General features: G+C 35.9%; 1 protein-coding gene across 2 annotated transcripts in view; it reads left to right on the forward strand.

The window, feature by feature from the left end:
• Nucleotides 1-1,904: 1,904 nt before the first annotated feature.
• LOC127857679 (zinc finger protein ZFP2-like) overlaps nucleotides 1,905-25,266 on the forward strand; it is a 31,114-nt gene continuing 7,752 nt past the window's right edge. The window contains exons 1-5 of one of the 2 annotated variants that reach the window (XM_052394269.1): nucleotides 1,905-1,975; nucleotides 11,567-11,813; nucleotides 21,170-21,280; nucleotides 23,622-23,793; nucleotides 25,018-25,227. In XM_052394269.1, the coding sequence (XP_052250229.1) occupies nucleotides 11,586-11,813; nucleotides 21,170-21,280; nucleotides 23,622-23,793; nucleotides 25,018-25,227 (721 nt within the window). In that variant the 5' untranslated portion in view covers nucleotides 1,905-1,975; nucleotides 11,567-11,585. The remainder of the gene's footprint in view (nucleotides 1,976-11,566; nucleotides 11,814-21,169; nucleotides 21,281-23,621; nucleotides 23,794-25,017; nucleotides 25,228-25,266) is intronic. The other variant, XM_052394270.1, reaches the window with a different exon arrangement.

Consider the following 25,266-nt stretch of genomic DNA (forward strand, 5'->3'; position numbering starts at 1 on the left):
ACATATATTTAATTACACTTTTTTATTATAAAGTATTTTTATTATTTTTATTATATGTATTTATATTATGTACCATATATATATAATTACACTTTCCGGCCAAAATACCGGTGTATGTCCTGTTTTATTTTATTAAATATGTAATTACTTTCTATTATAATTATCTAATTTTTGCATCATGTAATAACTTCTATTATATAAAAACATAATACGGGATAAATAGCAATGTATGACTCACTTTTTTATTATATGTATTTATATTATGTACCATATATTTAATTACACTTTCCGGCCAAAATACCGGTGTATGTCCTGTTTTTTTTTATATATAATTACTTTCTATTATAATTATCTAATTTTTGGCAACATGTAATAACTTCTATTATATAAAAACATAATACGGGATAAATAGCAATGTATGACTCATTTTTTATTATATGTATTTATATTATGTACCATATATTTAATTACACTTTCCTGCCTGTTTTTTTTAAATATATAATTACTTTCTATTATAATTATCAAATTTGGAATTGAGAATAACATACTCATTGACAGACAAGCTCATATGCAGGTTTATTTCATTACAAACAGCTTCAAAATTAAATTTATTGTTTATATAAGTGACGATTTCGGCCTATTTTTTTTCAAAATTTGGCTCTTACAAGAGGTGGCCTCCACGTGGCAAGAGCTGGGCAACATATTCATTTTGTTGGCAAACTACCTCATGTATATTTAGAGAGAAATTGAATAGTATTCTGCTTTTTGATAAAAAAATTAAGTCAATATCTAACGAAGTTATTATTTACTAAATACATATATATTCAGTCGCCTAAAAATACTATTGTGCTTTATATTTAAACTTAAATAACTTAATATTTACTTTCAAATATTTATTTATATAATTAATTAATATTAATTAATTATTATTATTAATTAATTAATTAATAATTATTTAATAATTATTTATATATCCGCAAATCCGCTCTTTTCCTTATTTGTATATATTATCCGCTGATTCATAATGTCCGCAGATTTAATAATTATTTATATAATTAATTATTATTAATTAATTATTATTATTAATTAATTAATTTATTATTATTTAATAATTATTTATATATACGCAAATCCCTTCTTTGTATATATCATCCGCTCTTTACTATATACGCTATATCATCCGCTGTTTCCTTCTTTGTTCATATCATCCGCTCTTTCCGATAATCCTTCTTTGTCTATATCATCCGCTCTTTACTATATACGCTATATCATCCGCTCTTTCATCCGCCTTTTAGCACGACCCCTCATGACTGCATGCTTTAACAAGACAATACGAGTTGTGTCCCTTACATTACAATACATGACAAAAACAAAATACAAAATTATGTAAACAAGTGTCATTATGAATACAAACGATCTTATGATAGTTTATTTTACAAAACATGTATTTTGTCGTGGTTTTAAGTCCAATTATCATCTCCCAAAAATATAATGCCAAACAATATGGGGAAATATATTGATCTATTAGCAGGCTAACAAAACTGTTTGCTTTTTCGGTTGTCTATGTTCAGTCACTTTTCTCTTTCCATGTGTTTTGTCCGCTAATGTAGTATTGGATAATAATAGTTAAACACCAAGTGTAAGCAGTTATCGATACTGTTATTTCTGTTAAGGAAACGTTCGAGTTGTACCATTGTGTGCGAAACGTGTGTAAACGTTGCTGTAGTTTACAGTTGATATGTTTATCCATTTTTCTGTTCCTCTGTAATTATGAAACATGTTAATATATGTGTCAGTTTCTATCCGATGGTCAAATGCCATCTTTAAATAAGTATGTGTGGCGTGCAACCGGAATTGCCTAAAGTTTCTTTGTTACACATTTCGTTGTGCCTTGTGCGACCTGTCAATAATTAACTCCCTTTATTGTCGCGTCCCCCGCCATTTGTAATTTTAGAAAGGACACGAAATAAAAAAGGTATATTTTGTATCTTTTTAAATAAAACGATGCACATGCTAACAGAAATTTCAAATTTATTTTGTACAGTATTCAATTCTTACAGGTAAAATGATGAAATGTGATGCATTTTTACAAACATAGCAATGGCGACCTGTTGATTTTGCTGTCGCACTCGCAGTGTCGATTTTACGGTTGACTCTTTAACGCACGAGAAATGTGAATATTGGCTTTGTAAAATACATGCGCATGCTTTCGTTTGCTTTTTTATTATACGTAATTTATGTGTGAATGTGCAGTTGATGTATTCAATCATGCAAATGGTACCTTTGGAACTTACTTCCTTGTTCATCACAGGGCATGTGTGGGCTAGATTGAACTTTACCGGTACGCAGTTGTTTACCACTATCGACAAAGCGAGGGTTTGGGAGCGGTAGCCCCCGATACTAAGGAAATATATAGGATAAAAAGGATTATAAGGTGTTGCATTAGTTGTTATGTGTCAGGTGTTTAGGGTTAGTGCACGCTGTTTGATGTTAAGTGTTGCATACTGGTAAAGTTCAATCGTCCCCATGTGTGTTTGTCACAACATTTTGTTTTTTGGACAATCATCATTTGTGTACTTCAACAGATGCAGTTACATACATAATGCACTTTGTATAACCGTTTCACTACGAACCATTATGTTGAATCCACTCAGTTGCAGTTGCGCTTAGTCATACATGTTAGAAATTTTTAGGTCCGAATCAGGACATTCCATTTATGGTGGACGAACCAGTTATCGAACACCTAAGAAATTACGTTAAAATACCTTAAAACTGAAACACTTAAAATGACAAAAACATTTCGTTTTAACAAATGACTAACAGTTTAATCATTGAATGCAGGATAAATGCATGGCGTGACCTTTCGGGGCAAGCCTCTTTTTTACATCCATTTGGGACAGAGGCATGTTTAATAGTGCTGTGCGCTCATCAAGCACTGTTTTTATTCAACCAATCATCAATAAACTCTAAATTTAGATTGATGCAATATGTACATCTTATTTTCTGAAAATCAGTCAAAAAGGAAAGTAAATCTATGCGAATAATCAATGTGTACCGGTCTTACAGCGCTCAGTTTGTTTAAAATACCAAATTGGTGTTTTGACAGGTTTTTTAACCTCGGGTGGTATAACACACAGAATACCGGGTAATAATATCTTTGGACTTGATTTGGGCCATGAAATACAAAAGCTGTCTGCTTTAAATTCACTACGATGCATCTATCCAGGGCTTAACACTAAGGCACGTCAGAACGACATTCACTGCCTGTACCTTGGTCCAAGCTAGCCAATGTCCCAGGAACATGCCCTACCGGTCGTGTGTATTTTGGGCGGGATTATATGTTCTATATCAATAAACTGCGATTTAAATAAGCTTTTCAAATGCAAAAATCTTAATACAGTACGATCAGATGACAATTAAATCCCAGAGTGAGTTCGGAGACAACAAACGGATCGTATCTTGAAATAGATTCGGAACCCCCTGATTGCAATCAAAAAGAGGCCGACAATTTAGAAAATCCCCGGCGGTTTTCATAGTAAAACACGTCAGTACCTATTTTAAAACGGAATGCCGCTAGACATGGTTTTTTATTGGTTTCCTCGAAGTGACGTGTTTTCTCAATGAAAATACGTTTTAAACTAAAAGCTGGGATCGCCCAGGATCGTCCGGAATGATGAAGGTATAAAACTAGACATTAACACAAAGTTACTTTAAAATTAATAGTTATTTATCAATTTTAAATAATTTTAATTTGTTTGATCGATTAGAAGTGTTTTGAAATCTTTTTTGCGCACTTCAATTAGCAAAACTAATATTAATGGTCGATCCCAGCTTTTAGTAGAGAGTTAACCCTGTACAATTGTTATGACTACTGTAACACGTTATTTTGCGACACCTAAGATTCACTTACCGTTTGTTGTAAGACGGTAACCGCTGCAATCTATGTAAAAAAGGTTTTAAAGTTCATGTTGTTGTTTAAGTTTGGCTTTACGGGTGGGAATGGGGGTAAGAAAAGAAAAGGGAAGGAGGTAAGAAAGAGAAAGTATGAGGGGAAAAGAGGAAATTGGCGTTAAGATTACAAATAGTCTTAAGTAGATGAATATTGAATACATTAGCATTAGTAAGGCAAGCTAATAAGAATTATTGAATCATAATTGCGCATCTCTAGTCACAAGAAAATACAAGTTGAATGATAAATATAAAGGTTTTGATATACTTTGGTCAGGGCACATGAAAGATTGGTCAGGCAGGGGGAAAAATTCCCCCTAAAAACAAAAAAAACAAAAAAAAAAAAAGATGTGTCTCATGATTATTATATCTCAATTCTATTTCAAATTAATCTTTTCAAACAAACTAAATTATGAAAAATGCAATGAATATAGTGCAAACATGTACAAATTAAATAATGAGAGAGTAAGTAAAAAAATCCCCCAAAAAGGGAAACGCCGCGAAAATTCCCCCTCCTAAGGGCTGCGGACCCCTTCCCCCAAAGTAGTGTGAGGGCCCTGTCAGGGCTAGTAGGTTCTGCATTTACCGTAAATCCACGAATATAATACGCCCTCGTGCATAATACGCACCCCCGAGTTTGGTCAAAATTTATCGGTAAAAATTGAAAATCCGAGTTAAATATGCACTAAAAAATCAGTGTCCGAAATCGGCCATTTCCGAAAAATGTGTCAATATATTTATGTGTTGTGAAACTAGCAAATCAATTTGGTGTTGTCAACTATCTGCTTCACAGTAATACCCTGGTATATTAACCGGGATGTGTTAAAGTGCTGTTGTTATGACAGTTGCATAATAAATATCTCTGTCTGTTGTTTATATTACCATTGATAGTTACCTATAACACACGGGCCCCTTGCTGACATCCGGGTTAAGCAGTCATAATTACAAAAGAAAGAAGCAGAGACGCTGTTTTTTGTTTTCACATTTATTTCAATTTCAATTTGACAATATTCGGGACGATAATAATTATAATAAAAATAAAGTAATAAGAAGACAAAATGGTTACTTCCGTTTTTATAGTTGTCTAGATGAATTACTTTTCCGAAGTGTTACCAGAGACGTAGATAACGTCTATGTCTCTGGTGTTACACACTCGATGCTTTAATATAACTTAAAATACAATTAAACCGCTCGTGTTTTTAATGATCTCTTTAATTAAAATACGCTGCTGTCATTAAGGCTAGTTTGGAAGTAAAACACAAATTAATTAATTATCACCTTTCAATTTAATTCGGCAATCGGCAGACAGGTGTAATAGACTATTAGCATCATAAAACAAATTATTTAATTACCACTGGTTACTTCAGATATGGTAAATATGCGGTAGAAAGATAAATAGTGGTCAGCTAAGAAATATTTATTTACGGGTATTGTCAGGTTGTTTTTTTTCATTTGCTAATCTCTTTATACGATTTAGCGTCCAGTAGCTATTTTGTAGGCAGACGACGATATTAACTGTGTATTCAAATTCTGTACAGTGTCTGCGCATGAATTACCCAATATTATCCGATAGCTCCTCCCGTTCTCACGTTTCGACAACGTCATTTCATGTGTAAGCGAGCTCAATGTTGATTGGCCAGCTACCATGCGCACTTCAATAACAATAAGGTCAAGCGATGTCTCATAATCGGGTACAGACCGGGTTTTGTTTACTGTTCGAATTGCTAACACTTTCATTAAAACAAAGAGACAAATATAGAAAACCAGTCTGATATAAATGGCGGATGTTTTTTTAATGAAATTTTACTAGATTTTCGCATTTTTACAAATAAGATTTTTATTGAGCCAAATTCTCAATATTTTCGCAAATGACTCAAATGGCGAACGACGGCGCGAGCCCTGTTGCACCCCTTTGATGTAATAGTATAGTTCAAAATAGCTGCAGCAAAGTTTATAACAGCGATTAAGTTGAAAATTTGCACAGGAAAAAAATTTGTTCTTCTCAAAACTCGTATATTATACGCACCCCCTCTTGAAGAAAAAATCGGCAGGTAAAAAAGTGCGTATTATATTCGTAGATTTACGGTACAAGCCCGAATGGGCTAGTTGAAAAAAAGGTAAGTGTGAAGCCCTGTTAATTGTTTACAACTTGCAATTAATTTCTCATATTAATTTTGAGTCATAGGTAACACTTGTTTACAATAAAAAGGTGTGATGATGATGCCAGAAACCGTCTTTAATGTATTGCACTAGTTACCAGTTTTATATTACGCAAATGGTACAACTTCTTGCTAATCAAGCTGCGATAAACTCTTACTTGGTGCCCGACTTAAATCAAAAATAATGGTCGATAGTTAACCCCATCCTCATAAGCATTCGCGTAAGCGATTGGACGATGAACATCACAGTTTGACGACTGGAAAGTTACCTGATAAATCTATGTCAGCATTTAAATGACTGTGTAATGTGGCTAGAATAATTGATACGCGCATCATGCTGTTCTCTTATCAGTGGATTATCCATTACCCCATGTGGTGTTTATGGTGATTACTTGTGAAAGTAGGTACCAAGTGCTCTTTTAAAACAGGGAATATTGATGCACTAATAGAGAAACCTTGATTGTTTTTGACAATCTCAACTTTCATTTACTGAAAAATACACTGATCCGAAAATTTCAAGCGCCCTAGGGACTCTGATTTCGAAATTCAAGGGCCCCCGCGAAGCAGTGCCTTCCCCAGGAATTTGTTCAGGCGCCCCGGGGGTGGGTTCGGGAGGGGTGTCCCCTCCCTACGTTGATTTTTTTTAATTTAACGTGTCAATTCACGTTCTGTGGTGCGTTATAACTAAAAAAAAAACAGCGTCAAAAGACGTCATTTGGTGCGCTATGACTCTTCAAAAAAATCCCCCAGTCATTTAAAAATATTTTTTTTATATTGTTTAATTGTTTTAAAACTTTTCCACACAGATAGTAAAATCCCGACTCGAACGATTCCCCAATACATCCGTTTCAACCCGACTGTATACTTACTATTTTTCAAGTTTCTATTTATTACCCGATAATCCCGTTTATTACGTTTTTATCAATCTCTTTCTGGTAAATATTTACGATAAAAGCTTTCAGTTATTTCTTTAACACAAACCTTGTCATTTTTTAAGTGACTATTTATAGATTTGATGAAATATTGCCTCTGAATTGCGTCAATCCCCTGACCTGTTGTGTGCTTGTTAAAACGCTCAATACACGCCATTTGTATGCAATAGACGCGACGTTGTACATGCTGCATAATTTTGGCGCTCTTTTTAATTGAGAAAAAGATTCAACATTAAATAAATTTTCACTGCTAATTTGAAGCAAAAATATTTAACGTTGCGGTAACATTTACATTCGGAAGTGTGTTTCGGATTAAAAACGCGTTAACATCGACTTACGGTAATGGGTTTCGGATTACAAATTTAATTATTCCCATTTGAGATTTCAACAAATATTAACCGTTGCGTTATAAATTCAAGGATAATTTGTTTACACACATTACAAGTCGAATAAATGTTTTGACGGAATTATGCATGAAATTCACGTTATCCACGAGGATCACGGCCGGTTGCCATCATCAGTCTTCTAACTATCGATTTTCGGACGAAACATTTACAAGTGTGCGTAATTAATTCAACGAAAATTTGTTAAAGCGCATAACGTGTCGAATAAATGTCAGAAAACGAGGTGAATCAGTTCTATAAATGGACATGTTGAAATATACATGTACTGGAATTAAATTAATTGTTATCACATAATTGTAACTGGGAGTCATTTGCACAACTTACTCGCTATAATAATTAATTGTTTACCACTTGCAATTAAATTCTCGTATTAATTATGAGTCATAGGTAACACTTGTTTACAGTAAAAAGGTGTGATGATGATGCCCGAAACCGTCTTCAATGTTCTGTACTGTACTAATAACCGGCTTTATATTACTCAAATGGTACAACTTCTTGCTAATCAAGCTGCGATAAACTCTTACTTCTTGCCCGACGTCAATCAAAAATAATGGTCGATATTTAACCCCGCCCTCATAAGCATTCGCGTAACCGATTGGACGATGAACTTCACAGTTTGACGACTGGAAAGTTACCAGATACATCCTTGTCAGCATTTAAATGACCTTGTAATGTGGCTAGAATAATCGATACGCGCGTCATGCTATTCTCTTATCAGTGGATTATCCATTACCCCATGTGGTGTTTATGGCGATTACTTGTGAAAGAAGGTACCGGGTGCTTTTTTAAAACAGGGAATATTGATACACTGATAGGGAAACCTTGATTTTTTTGGACAATCTCCACTTTCTTTTACTGAAGAATACACTGATCGGAAAATTTCAAGCGCCCCGGGGACTCTGATTTCGAAATTCAAGCGCCCCGGCAAGGAAATGGCCTGGGGAAGACCCTGCCGCGAAGGAGCGTTAAATGGCCTGTAGAAAGCCCTGTATCGCTAGCAATTAGCGACACCTATCATAAAAACATTTTGATGTGAATGCCTGATAAAATTTATAATTTCCTGATAGATCGCTGGTAAGGTGTCAAAAGCAACACTGGATCACTCAACTAGTAGATATGGTTTGTTAATAGGGGGGGGCAAAAAGGGATTAGCGATAGTAATTTAAGCCAGACAAAGCTTGATTAATCAGCTAATTTTATTGTGAACCTATAGAACATAGGTGGTTTTTTACAAATGTTGGGACAAATTGTGTCACATTGGGAAACTGGGACAAACACCCAAATGCAGGACTGTCCTGCAAAGATCGGGACGTCTGGCATGTATGGCTTAGTTCAACTTAAGAATGTCAATGAAGAGATTTTTAAGTCTTAAGTCATAGTATACTTACACCTAAAATACTGAATTTCACAATATTGACTAGTGTGGGATTATGTTTGACACTTTTAGCAGTTCAAGACCCATATATTTGCAAGTTGGTTAATAATTTTGTCACAAATTAGCAATCTTTAGCAACTTCACAAAAATAGGAACAAAAACACCTGTAAGTGGATATTATTTAGCGTAGCGATTATTACAAGGAATTCTAGCCCTACTCTTCAAGCGTTTTCTAGTTCTCTAAGACACCATTGTCCAAGGACTGGTTCTTCCAAGGAAACCAACTCAAAAGTACCACAATTAGTAGTGCTGCAACAATATACCGGTATATCGGTATATATAGCAATACGCAATCCGCATATTGTATTGCGATACGATTTTCATCATACCGGTACGAAAATTTTACAAAAATTCATTTACATTTCGTCCAGAAAAGCCATCCGAAATAACAATTTCAAGGTAAACAAAGCAAAGCGGTGTAAAAAAAATTTTTACGTAAAAATAGCATTCTAAAAAGTGTATTATACGGAGTAGCGTTGTTACATGGGAGCATTCGTTGATGCTTTTAAATAGATTATCGTTAAATTAATTGCGCACAACTGTAAATGTTTCGTTCGATTCTGATGAATTGAGCATTTTTAATTTGTAATCCGAATTTCGGAAACACGCTTCCAAATGTTAATGCTTACGTGACAATAAAAAATATTGTGTCAAATAAAAAGTGCTTTATCCTTTGTCTCAATAAAAAGCGCGCGAAAATTATGCAGACATGTAGAACGTCGCATGGAAAGTATGGGTGTATTTTGTGTTGTATAAAAACGGAAACATCACGTCAGGCGAATTACGCATGTTCAGTGAAAACAAAACCGTCCCGGTTGGACGTTATTTCATCACATCTTTAAATAGTAACAAATGCCATAATGTTTTTTATACTTAAGAAAATTTGTGAATGTTTGTGTTTCCTGTTATTCTTGAGCACATTTATAGTAAATATTTACCAGAATTTGCTTTAAAACTGGAATATACGGGATTATCGGGTATTTGGCGAGTTATAATTCTGGTACAAGTTAGCAATATATTGCGATTTATTGCAATACAAGTTTTTGAACTGACAATATATTGCAATACGGTTTTTGGCGTATTGTTGCAGCACTAACAATTAGCCATATCCAGTCCTTCCTAAAATGATAATATATTACTGGCCATGTCATGCAGTTTTTTCCGACCGAACTGATCATTTCCGGCTCAAAAATAAAAATTATGATAACAATCAGGGCTATAGATAACAAGCGTATTTGCGTTATTATGCAATTAAAATAACCAAAAACGTAATTAAATTCAAAATAAAGCGTACAAAAATGCAAATACAAATTTAATAACGTAATTCCCGTAAAAACCTTGCGTCACGAAACGCAATTCTAACTAACACCGGGGGTATTTTTTAGACTGGTTATTTTTCCGTACAAAAATGTACTGGATAGTTAATATGCCGTCCTATGTAGAAAAGAAGGCAGTCTTTCCAACGGTTATCAATCTTTGGTGTATTATTGTAATTATTCGTAGACCTGTCCGATTTCTACTTTCATTTTCAAGGTATTCAACTCAAAATGACCTGAAAACGGGGTGCATCGCTTTGAACAGCCATAACTTCATCAATTGTTCAGCGATTTCCGCGAACTGGGTCTTATTCGACGCAAAAAAATTAATTATCAGAAAATTTATTCAGTAATTGTGTGTTGTTGTGTACACTACATGTAACAGGTACCTTTTTGAATTCCAATTGTATAAATAATATAGTAACCTTAGTAGATTTTTATTTTTTGGATAGGTCATTCCCTAAATTACCCAATTGAGTAAAAAAACCAGGGTTGAAAAACCCAATTAAGCTCAAAAGTAGGGGGTGAAATTTTTTGCTAAAACTATTGAATTTACAAATGTACAAAAACCATATTGTTGTCAAAAACAGGGTGTGAATTACCCTACATGTATGTACCCCAAAAGTAATCTATAGCCCTGAACAATATTTAACTATTAATTACTTCAACTATTGAATATCATTAATGATAAATGTCACTGACAAATTGTTAAAATTATTCCAAATAATCAAATAATGTACTTATAATATTTATTCCAATAGCAAATTAATAATTTCATTAAATACTTGTTTCTATGTTTGCATATTAAATTAATGTTACATAACTGTATTGTAACTGCGGTGTTGATGTTGCCTGTCTCAGTTTGCGGGAAATGCCGGGAATGTCACAATGACCTTTGTTTATGCCCTGCTTGCATATGTATTAATCCAATACAACGGGAACCTAAACGCATATGGCTGTCAATTTTGATTCCCTTTGTGGAGTGTACTCATATATTGATGACATAGCTTGTCATACGCTTTGACGAAGTACAAAAATCTTCAGATAATCATACCGATGTATACACTTACATCATTCAGCAAAGGCATTTTTCATTATTTGAGTATTCATTATTAATTCTGTAAGCTTAACTTTAGCCATGAAACTTTTCCAAAAATAGCCTAAAGCCGATGGAATTCTGAATTGTGCCATATTTTTATTACTGGGAACAAGGTCCTGTAATATTAGAATCATTTTCGATTTTCCAAATTATTATCGGAAAAATCTGAGGACGGACATGTTGACGGTATTTCAGAAAGACTGCTATGCAATCAAGCTTAAATGAAAAAGTTATACATCAAACTTTACTAAGTTATTGCTGATGTGATTTCAGGTGCTCGTAAGTGTCCAGCATGGAAGGCTTTGGGGTTGATGGGGAGCCAGTCAATGGCCACTTCAAACCATTTGTGAGCGGTCCAACAGTAGCAATCAAGTTTGAGACCGAGCCTTACCATGATTCAGGGGTGGTTACTGACCAAGGTTACTATGGTGATGGGTTGCAGTATGGGACAGCTGTATATCAAACAGTCTACAACCCAGACTATAGCAACTCCACTGAAGTCCCACTATCTACTGGACAGGTACATGTTGTTTTGAAGGATATTATATAAGGACACATGAAAATGGTTTGCTATAGGAACATTTGCCAGTCTCACATTTTAAAGTTTTTTTAATGGGGCATACATTAACATGTATGAAATAATGTTTTTTAATAATAAGCATAAAAATTTGCCGAATACATGTATTGGTAATGTCCTGCTTCAGAATTAACTGCCCTTTTGCCCCCACTTAATTTCTTAAATTTCCCTTAGGTTGGCCTGATGTCAACAAAATTGCAAGGGAGACCACTGCTTCCAAAATATTTAATTTTATGACATTAAGTTTTACAACCAGGGATTTTATTCCTTCTTTATAAAATACTGGAAAACGGCACTTTCCCAAATAGAAAAAAACAACAACCAAATTCCCATTTGCTGATTAAAAAATCCCCATTGATGGTTTAAACAAAAAATAAATATATATTTTATTTTTATGCCCCTGAAGGAGGGCATATAGTGATCCCGCCGTCCGTCTGTCCGTCTTTCTGTCACACTTTGCATTTAGGTTTCACGTTTAGGTTTTGAAAAATGCTCATAAATTCTATGTCCCTTCACAAAGCAACTTGATATTTGACATGCATGTGTATCTCATGGAGCTGCACATTTTGAGTGGTGAAAGGTCAAGGTCATCCTTCAAGGTCAAATGTAAAAAAAATATGTATCAAAGCGGCGCAGTATGACAAACACATCTGTTGTTTTTTAACTTTTTTTATAAAAAAATATTAAGTGAGTTTCCCTATGATGCTCTATGGCTTGAACCTAGGAAACATAATATGGACAACTAGACAACACTTACTTATTCATTTTAAAGTTTTTGTATGCAAAAACTCAAAAACACCAACTTCATGATGTGAATTTCTTCCCAATTTCATGGGTTTTCGCGCACAATCTTCCCCATTGGGCTGGTGCAGGTACTTTTCCCAAGTAGGAAAAAAAAAGCACTGTCGTTTCATTTCCACTTTTGTTTTGAATGGTATTCATCCTTTAAAGCTGGAATTTGTATATATTTTTTGGACTATCATATTCTAGAAATGTTAGACTATCAACATTTTTATGTCCCCCACCCACTATTGTGTGGGACATATTGTTTTTGCCCTGTCTGTTGGTGTGTTTGTTTGCTCCAACTTTAACATTTTGCTATATTGAAAATAGCAACTTCATATTTGGCATGCATGTGTATCTCATGGAGCTGCACATTTTGAGTGGAGAAAGGTCAAGGTCATCCTTCAAGGTCAAAGGTCAAACAGACATTCCCAAACGTGTCGGACAATGGGACCTGACCGACGTTTGAAAGACAGGTCCGATTGAAAATGCCATGTTGCCAGTCTGAATGTCGGGGAAATAATTCAAGAAGAAAAGTTGATTTATTTTATAGAATTCGATCCAGTGTGCGATCATTTGAGAACTAATATTCCTGGGCATTCCTGAAATTTGCCTTTGGTACCAATTTCGTCCGGTCTTTTATTTAACAATTTCTAATTGGTTAGCGGCTGGTAAAGAATGAACGTTAACTGACGAAACCTCTTCGCTACTTTCCCAAAAAATCTTATGATTCTGCCAAATGCTGCTAATGTCCGCCATCTTGAAATTTTAAGTGATCGATTTTTAGAAATGTCAAGCACTGCAGTAGCATATTGTAAAGCAATATGTTAACCGAATTATATATTGATTACATATCTGCTAGGTTACTGGTTACTCGTTCACATTTTCTACACTCAAATGATATGTATAAAGCACATTTTATTATATGTGCAAAACATGTACATGTTTTTGGACTGTCGTATTCGGATACAGTATGATTCCTCAATTTTAATTTATTTTTGACACCCATTTTTTCTTTATAACATTTTTAGCTCATCTATTTTTTGAAAAAAAATTATGAGCTATTGTCATCACCTTTGTGTCGGCGTCCGGTTAAGTTTTGCCTTTAGGTCCACTTTTCTCATAAAGTATCAATGCTATTGCATTCAAACTTGGTACACTTACTTACTATCATGAAGGGACTGGGCAGGCAAAGTTCGATAACTCTGGCTTGCATTTTGACAGAATTATGTGCCCTTTTTATACTTAGAAAATTGAAAATTTTGGTTCAGTTTTGTGTTTAGGTCCATTTTATTAGCTCATCTATTTTTTGAAAAAAAATTATGAGCTATTGTCATCACCTTGGCGTCGGCGTCCGGTTAAGTTTTGCGTTTAGGTCCACTTTTCTCAGAAAGTATCAACGCTATTGCATTCAAACTTGGTACACTTACTTACTATCATGAGGGGACTGGGCAGGAAAAGTGAGATAACTCTGGCGTGCATTTTGACAGAATTATGTGCCCTTTTTATACTTAGAAAATTGAAAATTTTGGTTAAGTTCTGTGTTTAGGTCCATTTTATTCATGAAGTATCAAAGCTATTGCTTTCATACTTGCAACACTTACTAACTATCATAAGGGGACTGTGCAGGCAAAGTAATGTAACTCTGACTGGCATTTTGACAGAATTATGTGCCCTTTTTATACTTAGAAAATTGAAAATTTGGTTAAGTTTTGTGTTTAGGTCCACTTTATTCCTACAGTATCAAAGCCATTGCTTTCATACTTGCAACACTTATTACCTATCATAAGGGGACTGTGCAGACAAAGTTATGTAACTCTGACTGGCATTTGGACGGAATTATGGGCCCTTTATTCTTAGAAAATTGAAAATTTGGTTAAGTTTTGTGTTTAGGTCCACTTTTTTCCTAAAGTATCAAAGCCATTGCTTTCATACTTTCAACACTTACTATCTATCGTAAGGGGACTGTGCAGGCAAAGTTATGTAACTCTGACTGGCATTTTGACGGAATTATGGGCCTTTTATACTTAGAATATATGGTTACATTTTGTGTTTATATTCACTTCTAAAGTATCAAGGCTATTGCTTTTAAACTAAAAATACTTTCATGCTATCATGAGGGTACTGTACCTGGCAAGTTGAATTTTACCTTGACCTTTGAATGACCTTGACTCAAGGTTTAATTATTAACTTTTGATAAAATAGCCATAACTTCTTTATTTATGATTAGATTCGATTGATACTTTGACAAAACAACTCTTACCTGACATACCACACTTGACTCCATCCAAACCATCCCCCCTCATTCCCCCCCATTATTTATTTTTTTAATTAAAGATCATCTAATAAATGACCACCACACCCTCACACTATACCCCCCCACCCCAAAAAATAATTTTTATGCCCCCGGTAGGGTGACATAATAGCAGTTGAACTGTCCGTCAGTATGTCAGTCAGTCTGTCTGTCAGTCTGAAAAAAACTTTAACATTGGCCATAACTTTTTCACTTTTTAAGATAGCAACTTGATATTTGGCGTGCATGTGTATCTTATGGAGCTGAACATTTTGAGTAGTGATAGGTCAAGGTCATCCTTCAAGGTCAAATGTTAAATTTATGGTGTATGTCCGTCCGAAAACTTTAACATTTGCCATAACTTTTTCAATATTGAAGATAGCAACTTTATATTTGGCATGCATGTGTATCTAATGGAGCTGAACATTTTGAGTGGTGAAAGGTGAAGGTGAAGGTCATCCTTCAAGGTCAAATGTCAAATATATGGCGTCTGTCCGTTCGAAAACATTAACATTGGCCATAACTTTTTTAATATTGAAGATAGCAACTTAATATTTGGCATGCATGTGTATCCCATGAAGCTGCACATTTTGAGTGGTGGAAGTTCAAGGTCAAGGTCATCCTTCAAGGTAAAAAAAATAAAAAAATTCAAAGCGGCGTTCTCATGAAGCTGCACATTTTGATTTGTGGAAGTTCAAGGTCATCCTTCAAGGTCAAAGTCATCCTTCAAGGTCAAAGGTAAAAAAACAAATAAAATTTTTCAAAGCGACATTATCATGAAGCTGCACATTTTGAGTGGTGGAATTTCAAGGTCACAGTCATTCTTCAAGGTCAAGGTCACCCTTCAAGGTTAAAGGTAAAAAAAATATTCAAAGCGGCGTTATCATGAAGCTGCACATTTTTGAGTGCTTTAGGTCAAGGTCATCCTTCAAGGTCAAGGTCATCCTTCAAGGTCAAAGGTAAAAAAAAGATCAAAGCGGCGTTATCATGAAGCTGCACATTTTGAGTGGTGGAAGTTCAAGGTCAAGGTCATCCTTCAAGGTCAATTTTTTTTTTTAATTTCAATGCGGCATTCTCATGAAGCTGCACATTTTGAGTGGTGGAAGTTCAAGGTCAAGGTCATCCTTCAAGGCCAAGGTTATCCTTCACGGTCAAAGGTCAAACAAAATAATTAAAAATTCAAAGCGGCCTTCTCATGAAGCTGCACATTTGAGTGGTGGAAGTTCAAGGTCAAGGTCATCCTTCAAGGTCAAGGTCATCCTTCAAGGTCAAAGTTCAAAAAAATAATAATTTCAAAGCGGCATTATCATGAAGCTGCACATTTTGAGTGGTGGAAGTTCAAGGTCATCCTTCAAGGTCAAGGTCATCCTTCAAGGTCAAAGGTAAAAAAAATGATATTTCAAAGCGGCCTCCTCATAAAGCTGCACATTTTGACAGGTGGAAGTTCAAGGTCAAGGTCATCCTTCAAGGTCAAAGGTAAAAAAACAAATAAAAATTTTCAAAGCGACATTATCATGAAGCTGCACATTTTGAGTGGTGGAAGTTCAAGGTCACGGTCATTCTTCAAGGTCAAGGTCACCCTTCAAGGTAAAAGGTCAAAAAAAAAATTCAAAGGGGCCTTATCATGAAGCTGCACATTTTGAGTGCTTCAGGTCAAGGTTATCCTTCAAGGTCAAGGTCATCCTTCAAGGTCAAAGGTAAAAAAAATATCAATGCAGCATTCTCATGAAGCTGCACATTTTGAGTTGTGGAAGTTCAAGGTCAAGGTCATCCTTCAAGGCCAAGGTTATCCTTCACGGTCAAAGGTCAAACAAAATAATTAAAAATTCAAAGCGGCCTTCTCATAAAGCTGCATATTTGAGTGGTGGAAGTTCAAGGTCAAGTTCATTCTTCAAGGTCAAGGTCATCCTTCAAGGTCAAAGTAAAAAAACAACATAATTTCAAAGCGGCGTTATCATGAAGCTGCACATTTTGAGTGGTGGAAGTTCAAGGTCATCCTTCAAGGTCAAGGTCATCCTTCAAGGTCAAAGGTAAAAAAAAATATTTCAAAGCGGCCTCCTCATAAAGCTGCACATTTTGACTGGTGGAAGTTCAAGGTCAAGGTCATCCTCAAGGTAAAAGGTAAAAAACAAAATTCAACCTGACGCAATAGGGGACATTGTGTTCCTGACATACACATCTCTTGTTTTTTTCACATATGGTTAAAATATTTTTATTATTTTTTTTTTTTAAATTCTGTCCAACCATCCCACCCAAGAACCCCCCCCCCCCCCCCCCCCCCCCCAATTGTTTTTTTTCTGCATTTTTTTTTTTCATTTTTGGAAGATAATGTAATAAATGACCACACCCCCACACTATACACCCCTCTCCACTCCACCCTTCCATCCTTTGTGATAGAAATTGAGATAGGTCCCTACACCTTTAAAAAGAAAAATAGATGAGCGGTCTGCACCCGCAAGGCGGTGCTCTTGTTTTGCTAAGTCTCAGGAGCTTCTGGGGGCCTTCGGCCCCCTGGGGCCACCTACCAGGGCTTTGCCCTGGACCCAACGGGGGTCCTGGCGGCCCACAGGCCCCCAGCTGAAGTTTTCAGGTTTTTCAGTTTTGCCAACTTTTAACCCTTTATTTTAAAATCAGTCGACGCATTTGTTCACCATCATTAGACGGTGTGTCGCGCGAAAGAATTACGTCAATATCTCCAAGGTCAAGGTCACAATTTGAGTTTGAAGGTAAAAAATGGCCATAAATGAGCTTGTCTGGGCCATAACTTTGTGATTCATTGTGAGATTTTCATCATTTGGCACATTTGTTCACAATCATAAGATGGTATGTCGCGCCAAAGAATCACATCGATGTCTCAAAGGTCAAGGTCACAATTTGAGTTTGAAGGTCAAAAATGGCCATAAATGAGCTTGTCTGGGCCATTATTATGTCATTCATTGTGACATTTTAAAATCATTTGGCTCATTTGTTCACCGTTATTGGACAGTGTGTCGCACGAAAGAATTTTGCTAATATCTCCAAGGCAAAAAGGTCGCCACAACTAAAAATTGATTGATTTTGAAACAACTATGTAACTATGAAAGGATGATAACTCAAGAACGCTTAGGTCTAGGATCATGAAACTTCATAGGTACATTGATCATGACTGGCAGATGACCCCTATTGATTTTCAGGTCACTAGGTCAAAGGTCAAGGTCATAGTGACTTGAAATAGTAAAATGGTGTCCGGATGATAACTCAAGAATGCTTAGGCCTAGGAGCATGAAACTTCATAGGTACATTGATCATGACTGGCAGATGACCCCTATTGATTTTCAGGTCGCTAAGTCAAAGGTCAAGGTCACAGTGCCAAATAACATATTCGCACAATGGCTGTCAAGGTCAAGGTGACTCAACTTAGAAAAATGGTTTCTGGATGATAACTCAAGAATGCTTACGCCTATTATCATGAAACTTCATAGGTATATTGATCATAACTCGCAGATGAAATAATGATAAAACTTGACTAGGATGTTTGTCTGGAAAATATCTAGGTCAAGTTTGACATTTGGTAAGGATTGCATGAACCGACTCCTCTCAGGTAAGCGAAATAGGGCCATCTTTGCCCTCTTGTTTTAGATGTTTGTGGTTTTAATTTTTTTATTTTGGTATTAAACACAAAGCACTAAATTGACAATTTCCAGACAGACTTACAGTGGGCTGACTTTGAAACGATTCAAGATGGAATGTAATTCATTTGTTTGCTTTGTAATTTAAAATCTTTACATGTCAAATATGGAAACACTATACAATTATTATTTTGTTATCAGACTAGAACACTACAGTTCATATGTGCTCTAAAATCTACAAGTACACAAGAACAAACACACACAACTCAATTTGATATTAACCCATTGATGCCTAACATTGATTATGAGAGAGAGGAAGGAATGCGTCATGCTGAAGGATACACACATTGATTGTTTATGAAGTTGATGTATGGGATCAGGAATAACATTTTGCTGTGATTTGTTAATGTGTGTTTGCTCTGGTCGACAGGCTGTGTTTAAAGAAGACATTAACAATGGACATATGCTACTGCTGATAAAGGGTTCTAAAATATACAGCTACATCTTCCAAATTTAGGTTTGGAATGTAAATTGCTAACTGTTGGCTACATTGATAATGACTTACCAATGACCCCTATTGATCTTCTCGTCACTAGGTCAAAGGTTACAGTCACAGTGATTCAAAATACAAAAATTGGTTTTCAAATGATAACTCAAAAACACTTTCACCTAGGATAAAGACTTCATAGGTATATTGATCATGATTATAAAAATACCCCTTTTGAATTTCAAATCACTACATCAAAGATCAACATCACAGTGACTCAAAACAATAAAATTGTTTCTTGATATTTGCTGACAATGCTTACGCCTAGATTCATGATCTTCGTAGTTACATTGATCATGACTGGCAGATGACCAACATTATGTCATAAAGTCACTAGGTCAAACGTCCTAATAACAATGACTCAACACAGTAACATGGTGTCCAGATGACAACTCAAGAAACCAATGTCAAAAGTCAAAGTCAAAATGACTAATATATTCATGACTAATATATTCATATTCACACAATGGCTGCCATTACAACTGACAGCCCATATGCAGGCATGCATGTTTTACAAACAGCCCAATACATTTGGTAAAAATTCAATGAACACACTCTTCTCAGGTGAGCGAACTAGGGCCATCTTGGCCCTCTTGTTTCACTTTTAATCGATTAGCTAAGAGCACTGACACCTTCGAAAAGAGTGCAGCCGATTTCGAGAATTATTTTTACTAGGACTGTCACGATTCACCGGTATATCGGTATATCGTGGTGCATGTCGTGAAAAAAATCGCACCGCGGTACGGCATTGCCGCACCGGTTTTTTTAATATTATTATATAAGCGCAGATATAAATACATTACATAGTTATTTTGATATAGATATCGTTTTGAAAAATGTAGAAGCGATTCAAAAGGGCTAAATAAATAATCCGTTAATATCCAGGTCAAGCAAGCGCTTCCACTTGTAAATGTTTAACTTTCACATTTAAAATACGGCGATGTTTGGTCCGTACCTTTTTTGGAATTAGGGACAGATTTCCTTTGCAAATAAGTTCATAATTATCCAAAAGATGTTTATTCTATTTCTTATTTTCTTTCTTTAGTATATCGATCATTCAAAGCATGGCACTTCCGAATCATGTTATCTTAAGATTCTGAATAAGTCGAGGAAGAGTCAGAACGCTACGGATTTTCAATACTGGGCCCGCTGACTCCGCATTTTGAACATGCCCTTGAAGCGTTCGATTTACACAGATCGTAGTCACAGCTATTGTAAACAACATGGCGGACATTTTAGAAAAAGACACGAACAATAACAATGACTACTTCTATCAAGTTTATTACAGTTTCTTTTACAGTTTCTAGTCATACTATGATACCAGTGTTTTCTGATTATTGAGTTTTATAAAGTTTGTAAAACTTGTTATTCTGCTGTTTTCTTCACAGATACATATTCTGTAAAATATCGCGGTACGTACCGCGATACAGTGTTGCCGTACCACAATATACCGCGGTACGCTCACGGCGTATCGTGACAGCCCTAATTTTTACTGTGCCCATGACGTCATTTTTCATTGTCAAAACGAAAGTGCAGTTTCTTTGTGTACTAAACCTATTTTTTGTTCGTTCGAAAAATTGTTCGCAATTTGTATCGATGTGGTAGGAGTTCTGGAACTGAATTTATATTTCTCAACTTGAAAACAGCACTCGCCCGGTCGGTCGAGTATTTAACAAACTTTACTCGCCCGACCGTCAACTTCACTCGCATATGCGAGCAGTCAAGTGGATTCTTCAATGCCTGTCCTGTACTTGCATTTTTTGCTGTAAAGTAAGTTCATGTATGAAAGGGAACACTACTATCGAATATAATAGGCTTGAATATTATTATACAGGAAGATAAAACCAGTGATATAAAAATTCCATTTACAAAAAAATTCCCCCTTTTAAGGGCTGCGAACCCTTTCCCCCAAAGTAGTGTGAGGGCGCTTTGTTTCTGACAAACACATATCTTGTTTCATACATGTTTGTTATCAATAGTTGTTGGCATGTTAACAAATTTATCAAAATCTGAGAATTTAGCATGTGATTTGCTGCAAACTATTTGAAATCTCTGTTCCCCATTTCAGCCCTTTTACAATGGTGTGAGCCACGCAGCACCCTCTGAGACAGGTGACGCCCAGATCTCCCAGGTGACTCCTACCAAAGTGAGCCCCTCAGTGAACAAAAAAACTCCCTCTGTAAGCGTCAAATACATGTAGACATCTACAAGTATTGCTGCCAGGCCTTTCCCCAGGGGAAAGCACAGTTGTACCGCTGTGAATATTAATTTCTGATGTAATCTTTTGGGGTAATGGGGCTTAATTTGTGTGCATTAATTGCCGACAATCATTGAAGCCTAGACTGCCTGCACAGGCTATCTGGGTGGACACACTTAACACACATGCATTAAGCTGCATTTTCACAGAACAAGGCTTAAATTGTATAAAAAAGACATGGCAGAGGGTACCATCAGCATTAAACTGTCACACCTTAATCAAGGCATGCGGGGCTATAGCGGGCTACATGTATTTATCACAATTTTGGTAATATTGTCATGCTATGGAGAATTTTAAATTCTTTTAACTTTAGATTGTGAAATAGTATGTTTCTTTGATTATTTACTTGGAAATAATTATTTATAGAACCTATATTATTAACCCTTTCAGTGCGGGAACCGAATTTTAAAGGCCTTTGCAAACAGTTTGGATCCAGATGAGACGCCACAGAACATGGCGTCTCATCAGGATCCAAACTGTTTGCTATTCTGATAGTATTCTTTGAAAAAAATCGAAGATTATGCTAATTTAACAAATTCTGCAGACGACATTTTAGCAGACGACAAATTTCCCAGCATGCAAAGGGTTAAAATAATTGTCAATTAATTAGTAATTACAAATGTCTATACAATAGCCCTTGTACATCACGTTTATCCTGGGGAGAGGCCTGCTTGCTTCAAAGTTTGACGACGCTAAATTTTATCTGTATCTGTATGGTAGAAAATAAGCTATATTTAACCTTTTCACATTTGTATGTCCCCCTTTGAAGAAGAGGGGTTATGTTGTCCTGCTGGATGTCAGCCTGTCTGTCTGTAGACCAGTTCGTTTCTAATCAATAATTTGTAAACAGATTGACTATAAGGCTTGATTCTTCCCATGTGCATGGGCCTTTGCCAGTAGATGACCCTATTTAGATTAGGGTTACAAGGTCAAAGGTCAAGGACACTGTCATACTAAGTGTGAAATCGTTTCTGATCAATAACTTGTCAACTGATTCTTTTTTTGATTGGCTTGATTATACTTCCCTTGTGGCATTGGGCAATGGATGGCCGCTATTGAAATTGGGGCCACTACTAGTCTAGGTCAAGGTCACTGCACACTAAGTGTGAAATTGTTTATGATCAATACCTCGTCAACAGATTTACCGATGTGCTTGATACTTCCCATGTGCATTTGTCTTGGACAGTAGATGACCCCATTGAAATTAGGGTTACAAGGTCAAAGGTCACTGTCACACTAAGTGTGAATATCGTTTCCGATCAATAACTCATCAATGCATTGAACGATTGTCTCGATACTTCACATGTGCATTGGCGTGGACAGTAGATGACCCCTATTGAAAGATCATGCACATGTGTACCTTCTTATTACGCTTATCTTCACTATGTGAATTTGAAAGTCTAAGCTATTGAATACAATGCCTTAAAAACAATCGGGTTTGCATCTTTGCAAATTGAATAATATTGTCTTGAGATAAAACATGTTAGATATTTGTACATCCCTTTTAGTATTAACCTTGTGTCAAATATGAAATTAGGTCGCTGTGGTGTAGTGGATGTGGGTTCGATCCCTACTCAGGGAGCATTATCTCTTCCATACTTATATATTTTGACACATCTGTTTTTGACTGTACAAAATTTTATTTTGGACTCCTCATTTTAAGCTCATCTATTTTTTGAAAAAAAATTATTAGCTCATCTATTTTTTGAAGAAAAAAAATGAGCTATTGTCATCACCTTGGCGTCGGCGTCCGGTTAAGTTTTGCGTTTAGGTCCACTTTTCTCATAAAGTATCAATGCTATTGCATTCAAACTGGGTTCACTTACATGTACTTACTATAATGAGGAGACTGGGCAGGCAAAGTTAGATAACTGTGGCTTGCATTTTGACAGAATTATGTGCCCTTTTTATACTTAGAAAATTGAAAATTTTGGTAAAGTTTTTACTTTTGACTTTTAGAATTAGGGTTAAGTCCTGTAAAATGAGCCTTTTTCTGGAAAAACTTGTCTAAATGTATAAAGTGTCATCCCAGATTAGCCTGTGCAGAGCACACAGGCTAATCAAGGACAACACTTTCAACCTAGACTGGATTTTCATTTAGAAGAGACCTTTAAATGAATAATTCCAAATGGAAAGTGTCAACCCTGATAAGCCTATGCCAACTGACCAGGCCACCAATAATCTTGGACAACACTTTACACACGTGCATTAAGCCCAGTTTTTTTCAAAAGCGGCTCAAAAGTCTTGTCTGTCTGTTCCCCAGGGTGGTACAGCGGAGACGACGTGTGACATCTGTGACAAGAAGTTCAGCTCCAATGCCAGCATGCGGCGCCATCGTGAGATCCATACTGGCGTGAAGAAGTTCTCCTGTGATCTTTGTGGCAACAGTTACACACAGAAACACAACCTCACCAAGCACATGCGGCTCCATACAGGTCAGTATTCAAGAGCTTTGTTTTAACCCATTTATACCTAGCGTCTAGAAAAAAGACCTTGGCAAACAGCGTATACCCAGATGAGACACCGTATGATGAGGCGTCTCATCAGGGTCTGCGCTGTTTGCTTAAAGGGATTTCTGTAAAAAATATTCTTAATATAGAAATAACTATACTAGACATCCCTAATTTTGGAAATAAATTGATCCAATTTAGAAGGATGTGAGAGTCCATTAGGCATAAATGGCCTTAACACAGTGGTGTAGTGTGTATCGTTTTATGCAGAGTGACTCGGATGTAAGGGGTTTTATCCCCACTGAGCGTTTTTTATTACCCATAATAAACCAAGTACCGGTTGTACCAAGGTAACAGACTCTGGTGCGTTTCAATATGCTTTGGGCCTTTGATCCAATCCAAGTATGTAGGTTAAAGCTTTAACAAAACTGAAAACTCTGAATGTTTGTGACAAAATGTAGAAATTTTTCTATGTGAAAGTCAATATTTGTATGTGAATTCTTATTTAATATATGTTCTCATACAAATGTAAATAGAATAAAAGCGATGGAAATCAAGATAAATCAGCAAGTGAATATGAGAATATTATGATTTATTATATGCTTATCAGTGAAATGCAGATTTTTTCTAAAGAATTAACATTTGATTTAAATGTAAAATAAATCCAAAGATAAGAAAAAATAGAATACTTTTCTAATAATTGCATTGGTCTTCCAGTGTCAGTTACTAAAATTACACAAGCATGAAGTGCTAAAAATGAGCTATTGTATTCCCCATATGTCATATCTCCATTGTCATATTGTATGCCATGTGTGTCGATAATACTCTAGAGGTCACATTTATGATTCAAATCTAATGAAACTTTGTCAGGATGTTTATCTTGACAATATATACAGAGATGGAAGCTAACTTTTTACAATGAGTAACTTGCACAGGCAACCATCTTTGCTATTGTGGTTGCCCAGCTAAAGTTAAAAAGAGTTATGAGCCCAGAACCATGTACATTTCATGTGCAAAACACAAACATTTTTCAGATTGTCGTTTTCGGATACAGCATTTTTGGCCAATTTAATTTATTTTTTACGTCCATTATAAAGAAGGAAAGGAATCGCTGCCCTGGTTACAGATAGAAAACTTTTGTCCAGTGGAAATCTCAGCCATTTTTCTTATGTGATGATTTTTCCCCTGACCTGGTTTCCATGGTTACAGGAGAGAAGCCGTACAAGTGCCGTCACTGTGAGAAGGAGTTCTACATCCTGCACCACCTTAAGAACCACTTGGCCCTGCACGGGGAGGCGCCGTTCAGGTGTGAGACCTGCGGCAAGGCGTACAAGCACAAGTACAAGATGGAGGCCCATATTAGGGCCACTCACTCTGGCGGGACATCGGGAGGCAGCGTCGCACAGTCACCCACTTCGGGTCGGTTTCTTTTTCTTAATACCAAGATTGTTTTACAAA

Source organism: Dreissena polymorpha, chromosome 14 (genome assembly GCF_020536995.1).
Source record: "Dreissena polymorpha isolate Duluth1 chromosome 14, UMN_Dpol_1.0, whole genome shotgun sequence".
NCBI lineage: Eukaryota > Metazoa > Mollusca > Bivalvia > Myida > Dreissenidae > Dreissena > Dreissena polymorpha.